The 19,184-nt window shown below is 41.0% G+C and overlaps 1 protein-coding gene across 3 annotated transcripts in view; it reads right to left on the bottom strand.

Annotated features, from left to right (window-relative positions):
- Positions 1-19,184, bottom strand: part of MARCHF6 (membrane associated ring-CH-type finger 6) — a 120,006-nt gene that overhangs the window by 3,967 nt on the left and 96,855 nt on the right. For all 3 annotated transcript variants that reach the window (XM_048839584.2, XM_048839585.2, XM_048839582.2), the window contains 3 exons: positions 8,327-8,416; positions 2,259-2,391; positions 246-381 (listed from right to left, as the gene is read on the bottom strand). In XM_048839584.2, the coding sequence (XP_048695541.1) occupies positions 246-381; positions 2,259-2,391; positions 8,327-8,416 (359 nt within the window). The remainder of the gene's footprint in view (positions 1-245; positions 382-2,258; positions 2,392-8,326; positions 8,417-19,184) is intronic.

The raw sequence follows: 19,184 nt of genomic DNA on the forward strand, positions 1-19,184 counted from the left end.
GTTGCATTGAGAAAAATCAGTACACAGCAAATATCATTTGTCCAAATACGTTAAAACAAATATGCTTTCTAATTATATATAATTGGTGCCAAGGATGTGCATGAAGAATGTGCCCATTCCATCATGTGGCACAGTAATGACATGGTGTACAGTGTTGCATCATTTCTGAACTCAAAAGAGGTCTGATCTCACTTGTCACAATTTAAGAAAAATTTCCAGCTGCAGGGCAGGTGATGTGTACATACTTGTCATTTTTAATATGTTCATAAAGGCGCTTGAACTGGCGGACCTGGAAGGACAGGATCCCCATCAAAACCACCACCATGAGTAGGAAAGGATAAATTCGGCGCTGTACTAAATTTTGCATTTCAGCAGTAACACCTGCAAAATATATATAGTTAGGTCCACATATATCCATTATATCTTGCAGTATCCAACAGCACTATTGAACAGAACATGCAGTTTTCTCCCCCTCTCCCCTAGGGAAGTACCACAAGTGAGGCTAAATATTAGCATGAAATATGCATTTCTAAATACTGTGTATCAAATGAATCATAACTGAGGAAAATTAACTAATTTGCCTACCCTTGTAAACAAGCATACCGTCAGTTCTATTGCTAGTGAGTATCTAGTTTTACCTCCACATCCTCATTTAACTGAAATCATGAGTTTGTGAACTTAGCCTGTACACGCTCATTTATGTTACACATTTATTGGAGAGCAGGCAAACAACATGTCCAGAATTTTGAAAGATCCAACATAACAACTGGGCACTGGGGGCTGAAGTTGTAAGCATCGTGAAAACTCAAGTTGCAAAAAGCAAACAGTGAGCAGGAGTCCTGTTTGCTTACTGACATATATATAGTTTCAGATACGATGAGATGTTCACCTACATTCATGTAAGAGGTGAATGACCAACTGGTATAATTACTGGACTCCCTATATCCATAACTGCCTCACATATAAAAAGCTTAACAACAAACAAGTGGTAACCAAAACAGATGTTCCATCAAATCTTTGAATTACTTATGTTTCTGCTGGAATTTGCACAATTATCTATTTGTGCCTTAGTAAATTTAGTTACTGTTCTAGAAAGCTGGTGGAAATAGTCCACATCTATGGAACTCATATTTAAACAGAACTCAAATTCAGAAACATTTTAACAACTTTAATGTACTGATAACAATACAAAACAAAATACATTAGTTTCACCTACTCTAGTCTTCCCTTTGCACCCTCTCTGAGAATTAACTCTTTAACTCAGCTCAATAAGCTTTTAATATGATAGAACATATGTCCACCTACACTAACAGGTGTCTGGCCTCAGTGATATTTGACAACCAGGGTTTGAGCATTGGCCTGCTAAACCCAGGGTTGTGAGTTCAATCCTTGAGGGGGCCATTTAGGGATCTGGGGCAGAAATTGGGGCTTGGTCCTGCTTTGAGCAGGGGGTTGGACTAGATGACCTCCTGAGGTCCCTTCCAACCCTGAGATTCCATGATTGTACAACTATATATATATATATATATATATATATATATAAATAAATAAATATATAAAAACCCACTTAACCCCCTCCTCCCCCAGCTCTCCTTCCCTCAAATGACTGGAGAGATGTTAACTGGCCACTTCACCTTGAATGGCCCCCTGAAATGGAGTGTTAATTACTTATGCTAAATGATCTATTCTACCTTGTATTTAACTGTGACATACTGAGTACATTTCCTAGACCTGAAGAGCTCTGTGTAAGCTTGAAAGCTTGTCTCTCTCCCCTGCAGAAGTTGGTTCAATAAAAGATATCACCTCACCCACCTAGTCTCTCTAATATCTCATTTAAAACATTTATATTCAATGTACCAAAGACATTAAACAAAATGCATGGTGACATCACTATTTAAGCATTTACATTTGCTAGTTAACATTGATGCTATACTGTATTTCCTTTATTACATCTAAGGCTACACTAGAGAGCGATGCAGGTGTGCTGCTGTAAGATCTCTTGTGTAGCCACTCTCTCCCGTCGACATTATTAATCCACGCCCAATGAGCACTGGCAACTATGTCAGCGAGAGAAGTCTCCCGCCAACACAGTGCTGTGTACACTAGCGCTTATGCCCACATAATTTATGTTACTCGGAGGTGGAATATTCACACCCCTGAGCGACACAAATTTTGCTGACAGAGGTGGTAGTGTAGACATAGCCCCTCTTAGGCACAATGGCCAGATAATGAAACAAATACCTATAATTTATACTTACCTAACAAAGGAACAACACCAGAAGCTATGATATAAGGTATACAAAGGGAAAGTAACAGAACAGAGATTACAGGTGTTGCCAGTTTTCGAATGATAAAATGTAAATCGATATTACGAATTCCATTTGCATAAACCTAAGAAGAAAGACAAAACGATCAGGAAGAGTGAATCAGAAAATCGCTACAGGTTTTGGTAAATAAAAGTGTTTTACATAATTCAAGTGTTTCTTTGTTAGTACTTCAATATTTTCCTTAAACGTACCTAGTTAAATAACTTTGGTGACACCTTCACAAGTTATCACAGACTTAGCGCTTGTCTACACTTGAAATGCTACAGCGACATAGCTGTAATCCACCTCCCTGAGAGGCAGTAACTAGGTCAATGGAAGAATTTTTCCGTCAACCCAGTGATGTCTACACCAAGGGTTAGGTTGGCTTAACTACACTGCACAGGTGTCTGGATTTTTCACAGCCCTGAGTGGTGTAGTTTGGTCAACCTAGCTTCTTAGCTTAGACCAGGCCTAAGAAAGGCTGTTTTTCATTTGGAGAAATGGCTATGATTGTAGAAAAAATACCAGCAATGGCAAAACTTATTTTTGTAACTGCTGGTGATGTTACAGAAATACAAAAATGTTTCAGTAACTGGTTTTTAATAAACCAGGTGTTTAACAACTGTCAATTTAATTTTTAGTCCATGAATTTTGATCCATAATTATGAAAGTATTTAGCATACATACCTATGTAATTTTTCATTATACATTAAGTTTATCATATTTACATTCTTTAAAATATGTCCAGGTTTCTAATTTTAATAATACACAATTTTTCTCTCTCTCACACACACTATCATTACTCCTCAATTCAGAGACATCTCTTTGTCCACAGATATACATACTACTGTAACATACAACACATTCTGTTTCTCCCTTTGTGGTCCCTTTTCTAATAGGTTTTATTATATTCCAGTTACTCCATAAATGTCAGCAGTGTAAACTGCAAAAACAAGGAACTGTAGCACCCTTAATCTACCTCCCATTCATTCTATTCTAACTTTCATCCTACTTAAATACCTAAAACAGTAGTCACTATTAGTTTTTTTCCTCACCTTTAAATCTACAGTTATATCCTTGGTGTACAAGTGTAAAGTAATGTAGTGTAAACTTTTACCAAAATGCCATTCAGTAGGCATGTGTACATTCAAAACAAGTAACTTGCATGCAGTGGGTGTGAAAGGAAATACGGTAATAAGAATATTATGATAAAATCAACCAACCCACCAAAAAATAAAGTTACCCCAAAATCTCCAAACTAAAACCAAAACACCACTGAACCAAGAGCCTGACTGAACAAGTGAGTGTTGGCAGCATGATCAGAAGCTCAAATATAGGCTCTTCTGAAAAGTCAAGGGAAGAAATCCCAAAGTGGTTCCAACAAGTCTGTTTCATACTTTCTGTTACCTTATTGAAAATTGTTTATCCAGTCTATATTAGCAGTTAAACGTCTTTCAAAATTAGCTGAAGTGGAACCAGGAGGAACTACTGTCAGCAACTAATTGTTGCCCTAGCATATGTAGGAAAGGACTAAGAAAGCAGTTTAGAAAAAGGAGGAGAGTTCCATCTTCCAGAGGTAAGTGATAGATCTTTGTTTTGAAAAAGTGCTCAGATACTAAACATGATAAACACTATAGAAGTGTCTATACATTTTCCCTGGGGCCATTCTGCGCCATTATACAAGTGCAGAATTAATGTCCCCCTCACATGCCCCCGCCCTGAATAATTGACTCTGATGGGGAGGTGAAGGGAAGCTGTGAGAGGTCACACTACAATTACACCTTCTGCCCGCCAGGAGCTTCTGTGGCACCAGAAGAGAGGGCAGCTGGCTCATGGGGCACAGCAGCCAACCACAGAGAGGGAGGGGGCAGAGGCTGCTTTCCTCACAGCACCCTGCCCATGGGGCCAGGTGAGAAGGCCCAGGACAGACAGAGCGGAGCACACAGGGTTGCTGGGGGTGGGGGTGTTCCCATACAGACTAGGGTTCAGAAGGGCCAGTGTGGGAGGACAGAGTGCGGCGGGGCATAGGAGCTAGTGGGGTGACAACACTGAACCAGGGGCTGAATGAGAGTGGGGGTGCAGGGACACATGGGGACAGGAGCAGTTATGCCTGGCTCGATGGGAAGTGGAGGTGCAGGGACACATCCGGACAGGGGCAGCTATGCCTGGCTGAGTGAGGTTCAGGGCCACAGGGGGTAGTGGAGGTGCAGGGACACACAGGGATGGGGCAGATGTGCTTGACTGAATGGGAGAGGCTAAGGGTCAGCCAGGGTCTGCCTGGGAGAGGCTCCCCAACTCTCTAACAATTCCTTCCCCCTTAAATTATCTGCTCCATACTTCTCCCACCCACACACAACAACCCTCCAAGTTCACTTCCAGGCTCCTTCCCAGCAATTACTTCCCTCTCCCTCAGCTCCTCCATTATCCCTGACTCTCCCAAGCCTTTGCACTGCTTCTGAGGGGTGCGGGAAATACATTTCTGTATTGTAGTTTAAATGAATTACACAAAGTTCTGTATTTATATGCCTAGCAAGGAATCTTTTTGTTGTATTGTTACAGACATATTTGCTGACAGATATATTGAAATAAATTGCCAAAATAATTGAAACTGGCATGACTATATTTTGTTATTTTGCCAAATAAAATACACAGAATCTGGCAGAATTTTAAAATATTGTGCACATTTTTAATTTTTTTATGCAGAATTTCCCCAGGAATAATAAGTAAATGTAGACACCTCATTCTTCCCAAGTGACACTTAGCTTTCTCTGTAAGGCCAGTAAGATTTTATTTATCTTAATATTCTTTAGTTGCTCATGTCTATGTAACAAAAAGTTCTCAAGATCAATTTTTTGGGGGAGAAGTTTCCTCCTTAATCTTGGTTCATTTGGTATAGAATCCATCTGAAGCCAACTTTCACTTTTCTATTAATTTTCACTTTCATTGGTCATCTAGTCCTGTTTCCAGAGATTGAGTCAATTTCAGGCGTTTATATCCTTTCCTCTTATAGCAGGATAGTGTAGAGGAATGAATAAGAAATGAGAAAAAAAATGAAATAAACCCACATTTATTGCTTAAAACATGTAGTGATATTAATTATATCTATTTTATAGACTAGAAGCTCTTCTCCTGTGGAGCTTAAAAATTCTGCTAGGATCCAACTTGTAACATATCTAAAGGTAAGCCTCAGGAAACCTTTAACTTTCTTATTTACTGATCTCCTTTTTAGTTAAGAAAAGGTCATATTAAAAATTATTGACATACCTTTAAAATAGTAATATCAAGTTTTCATATTTGCAAACTCTTGAAAGTTAGGAAAAAAACTTCATTTTAACGGAGACTATCACAATGCACATCTGTATGCAATATTTTTCTATTTTCTATTCCAGTTTTAAATTGTACTGTAGCTTAATGTATCAGACACATACAATAAAAATACAGGACATCTTATGTCCTGAGTTATTAATGGTATAACAACAATTATTCCATTTTCTGACTTGAGTGTTCAAAATTGATGTTTGTGGACATTTATGTTTGTTTGTTTTTTTTTTCAAAGAACTTACTTGAATATTCTGAGTAGAAAAAGTGCAATCATATTTAGGATTGGTCAGTTTACTATTGTATCTCCATACTAAGGTTGATTCTCCCATTCTAAGACTGATTTTGACTCCAAACCTTGCCAATACTTGACTAATCCATAAGAAAGTTGGCACGCAGTATCATCTACCAGGGTCGGATTTTTCTAGAAAGCTTCAAGCAATGTAGGTAAGCATTTCTGAGATATTGGGGTTTCAAAACTCTTCAGGAAATTACTTGTGTGAGGAAAAAAATTGAGAACACAAAACCCCCACAAACGTAAGAAAGTCTAAATTTTAAAAATAAGTTACACTTAAAAGAGAAAACATTAAAAAGAATGGAAACACAGAGTTAAGGTCACCCAATCCATTTTTACTTGGTGTCATCTTTTACAGAGCAATGAAAACCTCAAATAGTGTACCATGACCCTGCTAGTGACTCCAAAACAGAGAAGTGATGTAGCTGAACCTGAAATAAGAGTAAGGGAGACTTAAACAAAAGTACACCTGTCTCTAGAGTAAAATATTCTGACTGTCTGGCATTTACATAGGGCCCATATGGCATAAAGCGAAGCATACACCTCTCTTCACCAAATGAGACAATGTTTGGGACAATTACCAAAAACAATACACTGTTTCAAATGAAAGCACTGTCATACAGAGTTTTAGCAGAGACATATAGCTGTGATACTGGCACTACAAAATTCTTAAAACACCATTTTGAGAAGTGACTATGTAAAAATGGCATTTTCTTGTACAACAGTTACTCTCTTTAAGCATATAGCTGCTTAACTTTACTAAAATAAATGTTTACTACTTTGTATTCCTTGTTAACACTGCAGAGCCAGCAGCTATGGAAGAAAGTAAGATTCTATTCCACCATTAATCAGAGTATTATTTTACCTTAGATTATCTTTTTGGGACGTACAGAGTCTCTTTACTATGTGTTTCTACAGCATCCAGTTCAATGAGGTCCCAATCCTGATTATAACAGCAAGACACTACTGCACTGAACTGCTGTAAAATTACTACTACTGATTTGTGAGCCAGAAGTAATACAGGTTGACCCTCATTTTCCAGGGTTTGCATTTAGAAAGACCATCTATTTACTTATAAATTGAACAGATATGATCTAGGATTATTAAGATAAACACAGAACCTCACAGGTATTATTTTTAATATTTTTAAACAGATTATCAGAATAATTAGGGTTGGAAGAGACCTCAGGAGGTCATCTAGTCTAACCTCCTGCTCAAAACAGGACCAATCCTAAATAAATCATCCCAGCCAGGGTTTTGTCAAGCCAGCCCTTAAAAACCTCTAAGGAAGGAGATTCCACCACCTCCCTAGGTAATGCATTCCAATGTTTCACCACCCTCCTAGTGAAAAAGTTTTTCCTAATATCCAACCTAGACCTCTCCAACTGCAACTTGAGACCGTTGCTCCTTGTTCTGTCATCTGCCACCACTGAGAACAGCCAAGCTCCATCCTCTTTGGAACCCCACTTCAGGTAGTTGAAGGCTGCTATCAAATTTCCCCTCACTCTTCTTCTGCAGATTAAATAAGCCCAGTTCCCTCAGCCTCTCCTCATAAATCATGTGCCCCAGCCCCCTAATCATTTTAGTTGTCCTCCGCTGGACTCTCCAATTTGTCCACATCCTTTCTGAAGTGGGGGGCCCAAAACTGTACGCAATACTTCATATGTGGCCTACAACTACACTTCAAAGACTTGACCTCAAATTAGGTAGTTTATATCCATGGGCACAGCACGGCAGGCAATTTGCATGTACATACTAAGCTATGTACTCCAGAGTTCAACTTCACAGACCAACTACACAAATAAAAGAGATTTAGTAGATTACAGAGTTAAAGTCATAAACAAGAACCTTTAGCAAGAAGTCTTCATGTACAGTGTTTGCACAGCTGGCAGACAATCAGTTAAGATTGAATGACTTTAATTGTGTATTTCCATGCATTATAATTTCCTAATTTAACCTTAACTTTAAATTTCCTAGCTAATATTAAAAAAAAAATAAAAATAAAAACTTTTTGAAGACTACTCTACTCTCAAAGATTTTTTTCCACATAGCTAATTTTTATTTACAGCCTGGAATCCCAGTTAACAAAATTTTGTGCCCAGTAATATCTAAATCAGAAGGCAGATAGATACTCAAGGACCAGGTGTTAAAAAAAAGTTATGATTAATGAGAAAAATGAGCACCAAGAAATAAGACTGTTAAGAAATATTTGGAGGCAAAACATTGCAGGACATAACCAGGAATTATGGTATAATGTTAACTCAAATGTAGTGGGGAGTGGACATACATGGCTTTTGAAATAGGAGTTACCAATTTTAGGTTCAGGTCCTTCCTTGTTTTTGTTCTTTTTTTCCTTAACTTATATTTTAATGCGCTCTAATAAAGAAAAAAAATGTTACTTTCTTACCTGTTCGATAACTGTTTTCAACCACCACTGTGGGCCCATCAGAGTTATGGCAGCAATTATTTTGGCATGCAGAACTCCAAGAGCCCAGTCCTAATTTTATAAAAGTGAACATAACAGTAAAAGTAAACGGTCAGTATTTTCTAAATGTGTCTTGACCAGCCAAAGATTTATTACAGCAAATCTCTAATATCAAAATTACTTAAAACCATCAGAAAATTGCTTTTTTACTTTCAAAGTGGAGTAGTTTGAAGATGGCTTCTGTTGCAAACTCATAACAAAAAAAGGACACTGCAAGGCTTGAGTGCTTGTAAAAAGCGTTGAGATTTATGTATGAAAGATATATATAGAAGTCCTAGCTGTTATTAAACCATTGACAAAAAATAATATGAACATTACACTCTTTCAGTACACTCCTGACCTGGACAGGTAAGGTTGCTAAGATTTTTATTTCTAATTTAGTTTTATTTTGGTTTGCAAGACATCTACAGTAGAACCTCAGAGTTATGAACTGACTGGACAACCACATACCTCATTTGGAACCAGAAGTATGCAATCAGGCATCAAGAGAGAGACACACACAAAAAAGAAAACAGTACAGTACTGTGTTAAACAAACTTACAAAATAAAGGGAAAGTTTAAAAAAAGATTTGACAAGATAAGGAAACTGTTTCTGTGCTTGTTTCATTTAAATTAAGATGGTTTAAAGCAGCATTTTTCTTCTGCATAGTGAAGTTTCAAAGCTGTACTAAGTCAATGCTCAGGTGTAAACTTCGGAAAGAATCAAAATGTTTAGTTCAGAGTTAAAAAAATGTCAGTTATGAACCTCCATTCCTGAGGTATTCATAACTCAGGTTCAACTGTAGTTCTTGGAGAATGGAAGGCACTGAAATATGCAAGTACTGAAGCAATTCAGAGACTGTAAATATCCTGCCTGTTCACAAGGACAGACGTGATGCATGCCCAAATGAGTGAGAGAAATCAATACCCTTTATATGTAGATGACAAGCTACCCAGCTGAAAAGTTGGTGTTTTATCTATGCTGCAGCTCTCAACTAGGGGGGTTCACAGGAAACAAACTACAGATTTTTAGGGGGATTTTAAGTGTAGGTTAGATTTTAGGCTGATCGATCATGGAATGCCTTTCCTGAAAGGTGGCCCGCAAACAAAAAAAACAATGGGGTTGTTTGTTTATACACATAATAAAAGCAAAAAAGGTACTTTCAAAATCTTTACACATTAGAAATTCAGTTCTTGTATACCTTATTTTATTTGAAATGCACTATGGACAGCTACAGAACTGTTAGGATTGACTCATTACAGATTAGGAAGACTGAAACAGCCCCAGACAAGTGTCTCCTCTTGGCCCCTCAGCAAACTGCTATGGGTGATCCAACCACGGACTTTGCAGGTGTTTGTTCAGACTCCAGAGGATTAAGAGTCCAGGCACTGCTACTGTCTTGAGGTCCACAGGTATACTTTCGGGGTACAGCTCCTCTGTCTAGTACATCATCCTGAGAGCTTAGACCACAAGGCCCCCCGCCTTGACCCTAGAACAAGTACTGACCCCTCAGGCTTCCCCCATAGCTTAAATACCCCCTCCTCCAGAGCTCCGCACAGCATCTTATAGTTTATCTCTTCAAGGGAGCATGTGGTAGGTGTAAACAGAGGCCAGAATTCTTCAGTCGACCTAGCTACTGCCTCTCAGAGAGGTGGATTACCTACTCTGATGGAAGAGATTCTCCTGTCATCTTAGGTAATGTTTACACTGAATCAGCTGTGCCACCATAGTGTTGTGTACTTTGCATAAAATTTTAAACCACCAGAGCTCTCTAACAGCATGAGAAAGAAACAGATCTATACAAAAATAAACCTATGACCGAATGCACCCCTGTATTCACACCCTACACACTTATGTAATAATCTTTGTACAAAATATGCCTTGTGAGGTATCATCTGAAAACTAAAAACGCACTAGTCAGTAATATCATGGTGAAATGTACATAGCAACATTACATGTAAAGTTAAGAATTCACCCTCTATGATGTTGGTAGCACATGTTCAAACCCACACAACCCTGACTAGGCAAGAGTGGTTAAACAGATTTATGTTATACAAAGGAATGTGTGTTTACCAAAATTTACATAAAAGTAGTAAACAGGGTTCTTGAGACAGCAAGAGACAGACAAGGCAAATCTGTATTTCAGCATACTCAGGGGAGAAGAAAGAGCATGGGGCCACTTCCGCATGGCCTTCTTTACTGTTTGAATAAACTTTGCTTTGAGGAGTAATCCTCAGAAGAATCCACTTCAAAGGGGGACTGGACTATAAAAGTGAGGGGCAAAAACATCTCCCCTCCTTCTCTCACATACCTATGAATACAAAGGAACAGCTCTTTGGAGTTTGGGGACAGATCCTGACTTTAGCACTGTTGTTGGGAACGTGTGGTAAGGATTATACCTTGAATCAAGACTAGTTTGTCAAGTTTTAGCTACTAGGAAGCGTTAGATCTTTAGTTCTCTTGTAACCATTTCTGACTTTGTAATACCTTGTATTTGTACTCACCTAATCTCTTTTTGTCGTTATATAAATTAGTATTATTCTTTAAAACTAATCCAGTGTTATGGTTGAACTGAACTGTTTGAATAAACTCCAATTAAAGTAGCAAACCGTTGCATATTGACCCCTTACTAGGTCAAGGAACCTAGTATTACCCAGGAGAGGGATGGACAGTGCAGAACACACATTTCTGAGAAAATTCAGGACCGGGAGTATGTTGGGGTCACCCTGTAAGTCAACAACCAAGGCTGCTGGGAGCCAGAGTGTTGCTGACAGGCTGCTGGGATCAGAGTTACAGTAATTCCACACTTAACGTCCTCTCACTTAACATTGTTTCGATCTTACGCCCCTGCTCAATTACAGAACATGCTCCATTTAAAGTTGTGCAATGCTTTGCTAAAATGTCGGTTGGCTGCCTGCTTTGTCCACAACTGGCAGCCTCCCCCCCATCAGCTCCCCTACGCTCCCCAGCGCCTCCCGCCCGCCGGCAGACCCTGCGGATCAGCGCCTTCCCTCTCTTCCCCCAGCCTCCTGCCTGCGACAATCAGCTGGCTTGCGGCATTCAGGAGGGAGGAAGGAAGAGCGAGGACTCAGCACGCAGGCTCCCCTTCCCTCCCCTGCCTCTTGAATGTCGCAAACCAGCTGACTGCTGCAGGCAGGAGGAAGAGGAGGGAGGGAGGCTGCGTGCCGAGTAAACACCACAAGCCAGCTGACTGCCACGGGCAAAGGGGGGGGGGGGGCGGGGACGCAGTGCACCTCCCCCTTCCCTCCCGACTCCTGCCTGCAGGAGGAGCAAGGATGCAGCATGTGGACTAAAGGGAGAGGAGGGGGGGAAAAAGAGGTGGGTTAAGGGTGGGGCTTGGGGGAAGGGGTGGAGCGGGCGGGCCAAGGGTTGAGCCCCCCCGCCCCTGGTGCTTGCAGAGTAGGGGAAGCTGCCGCCGCTGCTGTGCAACGCGCTTCCCCTAGCTTACAGCACCTTCAGCTTCCTTGGCTGCCTCCTTGTCTCCAGTGCCAGTGGGCTGTGCCTGTGTGGCGTAAGGCAGGGGCACCTCCCAACTATAGTACTGTACTGTATAGTATGACAAAAAAATTTTCCCTGGAACCTAACCCCTCCTATTTACATTCATTCTTATGGAGACATTGGATTCGCTTAACATCGTTTCACTTAAAGTTGCATTTTTCAGGAACATAACTACAACGTTAAGTGAGGAGTTACTGTACTGGACCAGTACTGTGGCTATACATACTCAGGGTGTGACTGCATGCTGGCAGGCTGATTGAGAACGACCCAAGTTGGGAGCTATAGCAACAAAACATTCTGAGGCATCAAAGTTTGCAGGGCAAGCGGTGACATGACCCCTCACTGGTCTGGATTGCACCCCAGAATGTGACAGTGGTGTAGTCGAAACAGGATTTATACAGAGACTGGTATTTTAATGGAGATTTACACTTTAAGCACTGGTGTAACAGTTTTAAGTGAGTCTCAGTGTAGCGGCTGGGAACAATAAAGAGAGGTTACCGTTTTTTATTTTCTGTTTATTTTGGGTAAGAGAAACAGAACAATAGTAAAGAATAAACATGAGCACCAGAGAAGCAACTATAAAGCTAGAGCTGGCTAGGTCAGAGAAAGAACAAAAAGACAGAGCATGAACACTGAAAGTGGTACACAGACATGAAAGCCAAGGAGAGGAAGAAACGCAGCAGTAGGAAGATGCACAGTGACGAGCCATGTAACTGAAACACAAAGAAGCCCTAGAAAAGGAGGAGAGAGAGAATAATCTGGACATGATGGCAAGACATAGATAGATCCCACAGTCCCCAGGCATTCCCTTCATCCAAGAAGCATTCTGCTGAGATAAGCTGCACACAGCATACAAGGAAATAGACTGTATTGATGAATATCTTTTCACTTTTGAATAGCTATGTGAGGTTCGTAAGACAAGGAAGTCCCCACACTGATTGCAAAACTCTCTGGTAAAGCTTTAAATATATTTAATGAAATGCTGATTGGAGAGGCTTTGAAATATCCTGAATTTTAAAAAGCTGTTTTGCACAGGTTTCAAATTACTCTAGAAGCGTATAGGCTGCAATTTAGGAAACTCAGGAAACGTGCTGGCATGAGTGAAGTGAGTATGCCTATAAAATGTGTGATCTAATGAGAAAACAGGTAAAGGAAAGTGAGCTGAGAACTGTGACTAACTGTTTGATCTCTCTGCTCAAGACCATTTCCTAAGCAACTCTTCTGAGAAGGTCAGACATGCAATATGGAATAAAGAAAAGGAGTACTTGTGGCACCTTAGAGACTAACCAATTTATTTGAGCATGAGCTTTCGTGAGCTACAGCTCACTTCATCAGATGTTTACCGTGGAAACTGCAGCAGACTTTATATACACACAGAAATCATGAAACAATACCTCCTCCCACCCCACTGTCCTGCTGGTAATAGCTTATCTAAAGTGATCAACAGGTGGGCCATTTCCAGCACAAATCCAGGTTTTCTCACCCTCCACCCCCCCACACAAATTCACAAATTTGTGAATTTGTGTGGGGGGGTGGAGGGTGAGAAAACCTGGATTTGTGCTGGAAATGGCCCACCTGTTGATCACTTTAGATAAGCTATTACCAGCAGGACAGTGGGGTGGGAGGAGGTATTGTTTCATGATTTCTGTGTGTATATAAAGTCTGCTGCAGTTTCCACGGTAAACATCTGATGAAGTGAGCTGTAGCTCACGAAAGCTCATGCTCAAATAAATTGGTTAGTCTCTAAGGTGCCACAAGTACTCCTTTTCTTTTTGCGAATACAGACTAACACGGCTGTTCCTCTGATACCTGGCAATATGGAATATATCTTTACATTCTGTACAGGAAATTGCCATCCTGGCTGATTCCTTTGTGCAAGGTCAGATGTCTAATGAGTGCAAGACACAGAATGAGGGTCACAAACCTAGGGTAAAGGGACCCCACCCCAGGTAGGAAATAGTGAGGTTTGGGGCCCAGGCATTCACCTCCCCAGAATCATTCCCCTCCTAGAAATCCCCATCACAGACCTCCGGGACAGGAAAATGGTCCAAGAAGGTGCTTCCAGTGTAACTCCACTGAGCACCTGAGAAATCAATGCCCTAAATTAAAAGAAACTAAGACCAAATCCTGTCTAGCCCAGATTAATGCAGCTGTCCTTAACCCAGGACCCCAAGAGGTACCTGCAGCTCCTCTGATGAATTTTGTGAGATCTGACCCTGTAGATGTAGACCTGGAATTTATTAAAGTTGCCAAAGAATGCATAGGGTGGAGACATACTGGTGCCCAAATCTCTCTGGTCAGGGAAAGCGTGGTCCAAAGGACTGACCTGTTGCCTGGCCAGGAAGTAGAGCTTCTGGCACTAGGGAAACACAAAATTCTTGTGCCTCTGGCTTGAGTTCATTTGGAATGGGAAGGTTTAAAGAGTGACTTAGTAGTGGGGGTGCAAAATAGTCTCTGCATGGAAATACTTGTGAAGAATGATATTTTGCATATGACTAAGGCTGTGAACATTGTAACCCATAGTAAAAGGGATTATTGTGCTGGGATTCCAGGAGGAAATTATAAAGACTCAGTAACTGCTAAGGGGAGAGGGGAAGGTCTCTCCAGCTCCACTGCAGCAGAAGAAATCATCATGTTTCCAGGTGCAGGAGGGGCCAAGCCAAGGCCAGCTCCTGTATGGCAGAGGAAAGACGCATGCCCTCAAGGGGAGGAATTAACCCCTGTTACTGAAGAAGCTGTCGCAGTTGTCAGCTGTCAACATTTTGCAGATGGACAAATGGCAGACTGCACTCTAGAATGAATAAGGGAATATGTCTTAGAGGGAGCCCCAGTAAGGGGAAATGGGGAGAGGTTTTTTAAAGAGGCAGAGGGACAGCCAGTAACTGAACACATACAAAAGTTCAGAAAAGAGTTAAAAGACACAGATATGGTTCAGACTAAACTCAGGGACAGTCAGTCCAAACAAAAGGCTTGGTATGACCAACATACTTCTAAATGATCTTTTGAAATAGAAGACGTGGTGTTAGTATTAAGCCCTGTGAAAAAATGCAAAATTCTTGGGAAGGACCTTTTGAGGTGATAGAAGAGGTGAAGGAAGATACATATGTTAATAGGCCTCATGGTAATGCTGTCCCACATTGTACATGTAAACAAACTTAAAGCTTATCACAGCACGGAAGCCATGGTAAACATGGCTGGCTAGAAGGGGAAACTGAGAGACACACCTGAATGCCAAAGTAACTCATTTTTGGAATGCATTAATATTTGCAGTGAGTTAATGCTAGCTGAAAAGCCATTATGAAAAGTGTTATCTGTGCTACAAGAACACAGACAAGTGTTTTCTAGCAAGCCAAGGAAAACTCTGTTGCTGACTCATAAAATCATTACTGAAGGATCACAGCCATCTCCCAGCAGGGCCTACCATACCACTGGCAAGGTACAAGAGCAAATTCAAATAGTAATACAAAGCACGCTGGACATGGGAGTCCAGCTCTTGGGTGTCACTTGTGGTGTTGGTCCTTAAGAAAAGCACTGTAAAGTTTTGTATTGATAATAGCAAACTCAGTGCTATCACTGTGCCAGATTCTTATCCCACACGTAAAACTGATGACATGCTGGACATTTTAAGCAAAGCTTAACATCTCAATTCTTTTTATTTAGTTAAGGGGTACAGGCAAATTCCTTTAGATGATGATGCACAGAAAAAAAAATCAACTTTAATTAATGATACGGGGCTGTATGAATTCGAAGTGTTACCATTTGGGTTAGTTAATGCAGGAGTCATTTTACAGAGGCTGGTCAACTGAGTGTTAAATGGATTAAAGGACCTTACAGGGGCCTATGTCAACGATACAGAAGCATTTAGTAACACTTGGGCTGATCACAGCAAAGCACGGTATGGCACCCAAGGTTGCAGGGCAAGCGGTGACACAACCGCTCGCTGGTCTGGATTGCACCCTGGAACGCAATAAAACCCTACCTGCATTTCTCTGCATTCTTTGGGCTAGAGTCAGAGTTGTCTGGGCCGTCCACGGTCCTTCTATCACAGTGCATGCTTAAGTTCTGAAACATGGAGCCTTCTCTGTCCACTTGGCTACTCTGACCTTGGATGGCCCATCCTCTTACCCTCTGCTGCCCAAACTTCTTGTCTCTCTCACTGAGGCCCCCAGCCATTTATAACCTCTTGGTCGGTGATCTCTGTCTTTTTGTCCTGGCTTGGGAATTTCCATTCTCTCAACCTGCCGTTGAGGGGAATGGAAAGAACTGGTTTCCCTAAGATGTAGTTACTTTTTTGTAATGCCTATTCAGGTGCTGATCGTTCTTAACGATTAGCTATTGTCCCTGGTCTGGGACAGGGAGGTACATGCTTAAAGGCTTGAAAGCAATGAAAGAGGGATTTATGGTACAACAATTTTCAAAACAACTTTGGAACATCATAATATCAGCTAGAATTCCTAGGTAATACATACGCTCATCAAATCACGACAAAGACATCACAGATCATAAAATGGCAAACTTGTATTCAGATTTTTTAAAACAGTTTTTGTTAATACCTATTTACCTATAATACCTAGAGCTGGTCAAAGAATGAAATCCTATTTTCATAAAAATTTCAAAATTGTTTTCATTTTAAGACGTGTTATCAGTTTTTAACTCCCCCCGCCCTCACACTCTGATAAACACATACCCCAAAATGGTTATCAAACTTTTTCGTTTTAACAAAAACCACATTGTTTTTGATAAATGAAAAATGTCAATAATCCTCAAAAGAGTTTTCAGTAATTTTTTAAAAAACACATAGAAAAGAGGCACTTTTTTGCAAGGAAAATTTGACAACGTTGATACTTTTTACAACAAAAATGTAAGTTTTATAAAAAAGGTCATCACTGACAAAAAAACCTATTTCAGGAAATTTCAAACACTGTGTAGTACAGCTAGAAGAAAGATTAAGATCTTAAGAGTCAACTTCTACTGCAATCTTAACTATGGAGTCACTATATGGTGCATCCATAATCCAATCTTTTCAGGAAGCTTTGTTAACAAGATTAATGAAAGATTTTATTAAATTTAATTCCAGACTTCTGAGCGTTTCCCTAGTTCATATTTGTTTGGAACTGAGACAGCGTTTCTGGATAATCTTTTTCATTCGAAATTCTTTGTTCTTGTTATTCCCATTGTTACGTAATGATAGTTTTATGAATAATCACAATCAGACTTGTATAACTGTTATTAGTAACAACAATGTACATTATAAAGACAACTCCACAGTGGTGGACAAATACAAAGATGCTATGTGAGATTCAATATGTAAATTAAGTTGTCTCTTTCACGTTGAGACTGTTTTACACACCTAGTTATTGTAAGTAAATAAAAACTTGTTTGCATAGAAGTTAGAGATTCACCATCTCAGAATACTTTTTGTTACTTGGTAGATACAGCTTTTACATGCTATCTTATACTGTGATTAAAAAAGCTTATTCAAAGTTCAGTTTGGATGAAACAAACAACTAGTTGTCACTTACAGCCCATAGTAACTCCACTTACTGTATCAACCCCTTAGAGGATCTTTGCCCTCCTTTCCTAGCCCATCTTAAAATTGCTAGTCGAATCCAATTAGCAAGGAAATTCAGAGTTAACATGGATAATCTGGGTCAACAGTTCCTCCTTATGTGATTTTACACAGGTAGGAGGCGAATGACCATTACTATTTTCAAGTACCTAGACCAGGGGAATGGGCAGCATTAAGTTAGCATAAGGCCACAGAAATCCACTAAACCCTTTGGTGGGCCATTTTTTCTTAACGGCTACATACTGTGTAACTCAGAAATGTTTGCTACAATACAGCATGTTAATATACAATTCACCATGGATTAACAGTGTAAAACAGAAGTGTTCTTAAATATAAAAAACGGCTACTCACCTCTCATAACTGTTGCTCTTCGAGATGTGTTGCTCATGTCCATTCCAACAGGTGTGTGCACGCGGCACATGCACGATTGCCGGAAGCTTTTCCCTAGCGGTACCTGGAGGGTCAGCAGTGGAGACCCCTAGAGTGGCGGCAGGGTCATATATACATCGCCATGAGGGCGACTCGCCGCCCGTTCAGTTCCTTCTTGCCAGAAGACTCCGACAGTGGGGAAACGGGCGGGACCTGGAATGGACATGAGCAACACATCTCGAAGAACAGTTACGAGAGGTGAGTAACTGTTTTTTCTTCTTCAAGTGATTGCTCACGTGCATTCCAATAGGTGACTTCCAAGCGGTTACCTCGGAGGACGGGTCGGAGTTCACCTGACTGTCGACTGGAGGACTGCCAAACCAAAAGCAGCAGCATCCCTCGCCTGCTGGGTAATTGCGTAATGGGAAGAGAAGGTGTGGACTGAAGTCCACGTTGCTGCCTTGCAGATGTCCAGGATAGGGACCTGTGCCAGGAAAGCCGCAGACGTTGCTTGTGCTCTGGTGGAATGCGCTGTAATAGGTGGAGCTGGAATTTTAGCCAGGTCATAGCACGTCCTGATGCAGGACGTGATCCATGATGAGATTCTCTGTGATGAGATAGGAAACCCCCTCATCCTTTCTGCAATTGCAACAAAAAGCTGTGGTGATTTACGGAATGGCTTTGTGTGTTCAATGTAAAAGGCTAAGGCCCGACTAACATCTAAGGTGTGAAACATGTGCTCCCTGTTGGTGGCAAGGGGTTTAGGGCAGAACACAGGCAAGAATGTGTCCTGGTTCACATGAAACTGGGAGACCACTTTGGGTAAAAATGCAGGGTGGGGGCAAAGCTGCACCTTGTCTTTATAAAACACTATGTACGGGGGTTTGAAGGTCAGGGCTCTGAGCTTGGATACCCCTCCTCGCAGAGGTTATAGCTACTAGGAAGGCCACCTTCCAGGACAGATAGGAGAGAGGGCAGGTAGCCATAGGCTCAAACGGGGGCCTCATGAGAGAGGATAGGACCAGGTTTAGGTCCCGGGGGGAACGGGCCGATGTACAGGTAGGTAAAGTCTGCCAAGGCCCTTAAGGAACCTGCCCACCATAGGGTTACTGAATACTAATCCCCCCAGCATTCCCAGGTGGAAGGCCAAAATGGCCGCCAGGCGTACCCTTAGGGATGATATCGCCAACCCTTGGCACTTGAGGTCCAAGAGGTAGTCTAGGACAAGAGGAACTGGGGCTGATTGTGGGTCAGATCCTCTTTGTCGGGACCAAATGGAGAAACGCTTCCACTTGGCCAGGTATGTGGTTTGAGTGGAGGGTTTTCTACTTCCCAATAGGACT

Source organism: Caretta caretta, chromosome 2 (genome assembly GCF_965140235.1).
Source record: "Caretta caretta isolate rCarCar2 chromosome 2, rCarCar1.hap1, whole genome shotgun sequence".
NCBI classification, from domain to species: domain Eukaryota; kingdom Metazoa; phylum Chordata; order Testudines; family Cheloniidae; genus Caretta; species Caretta caretta.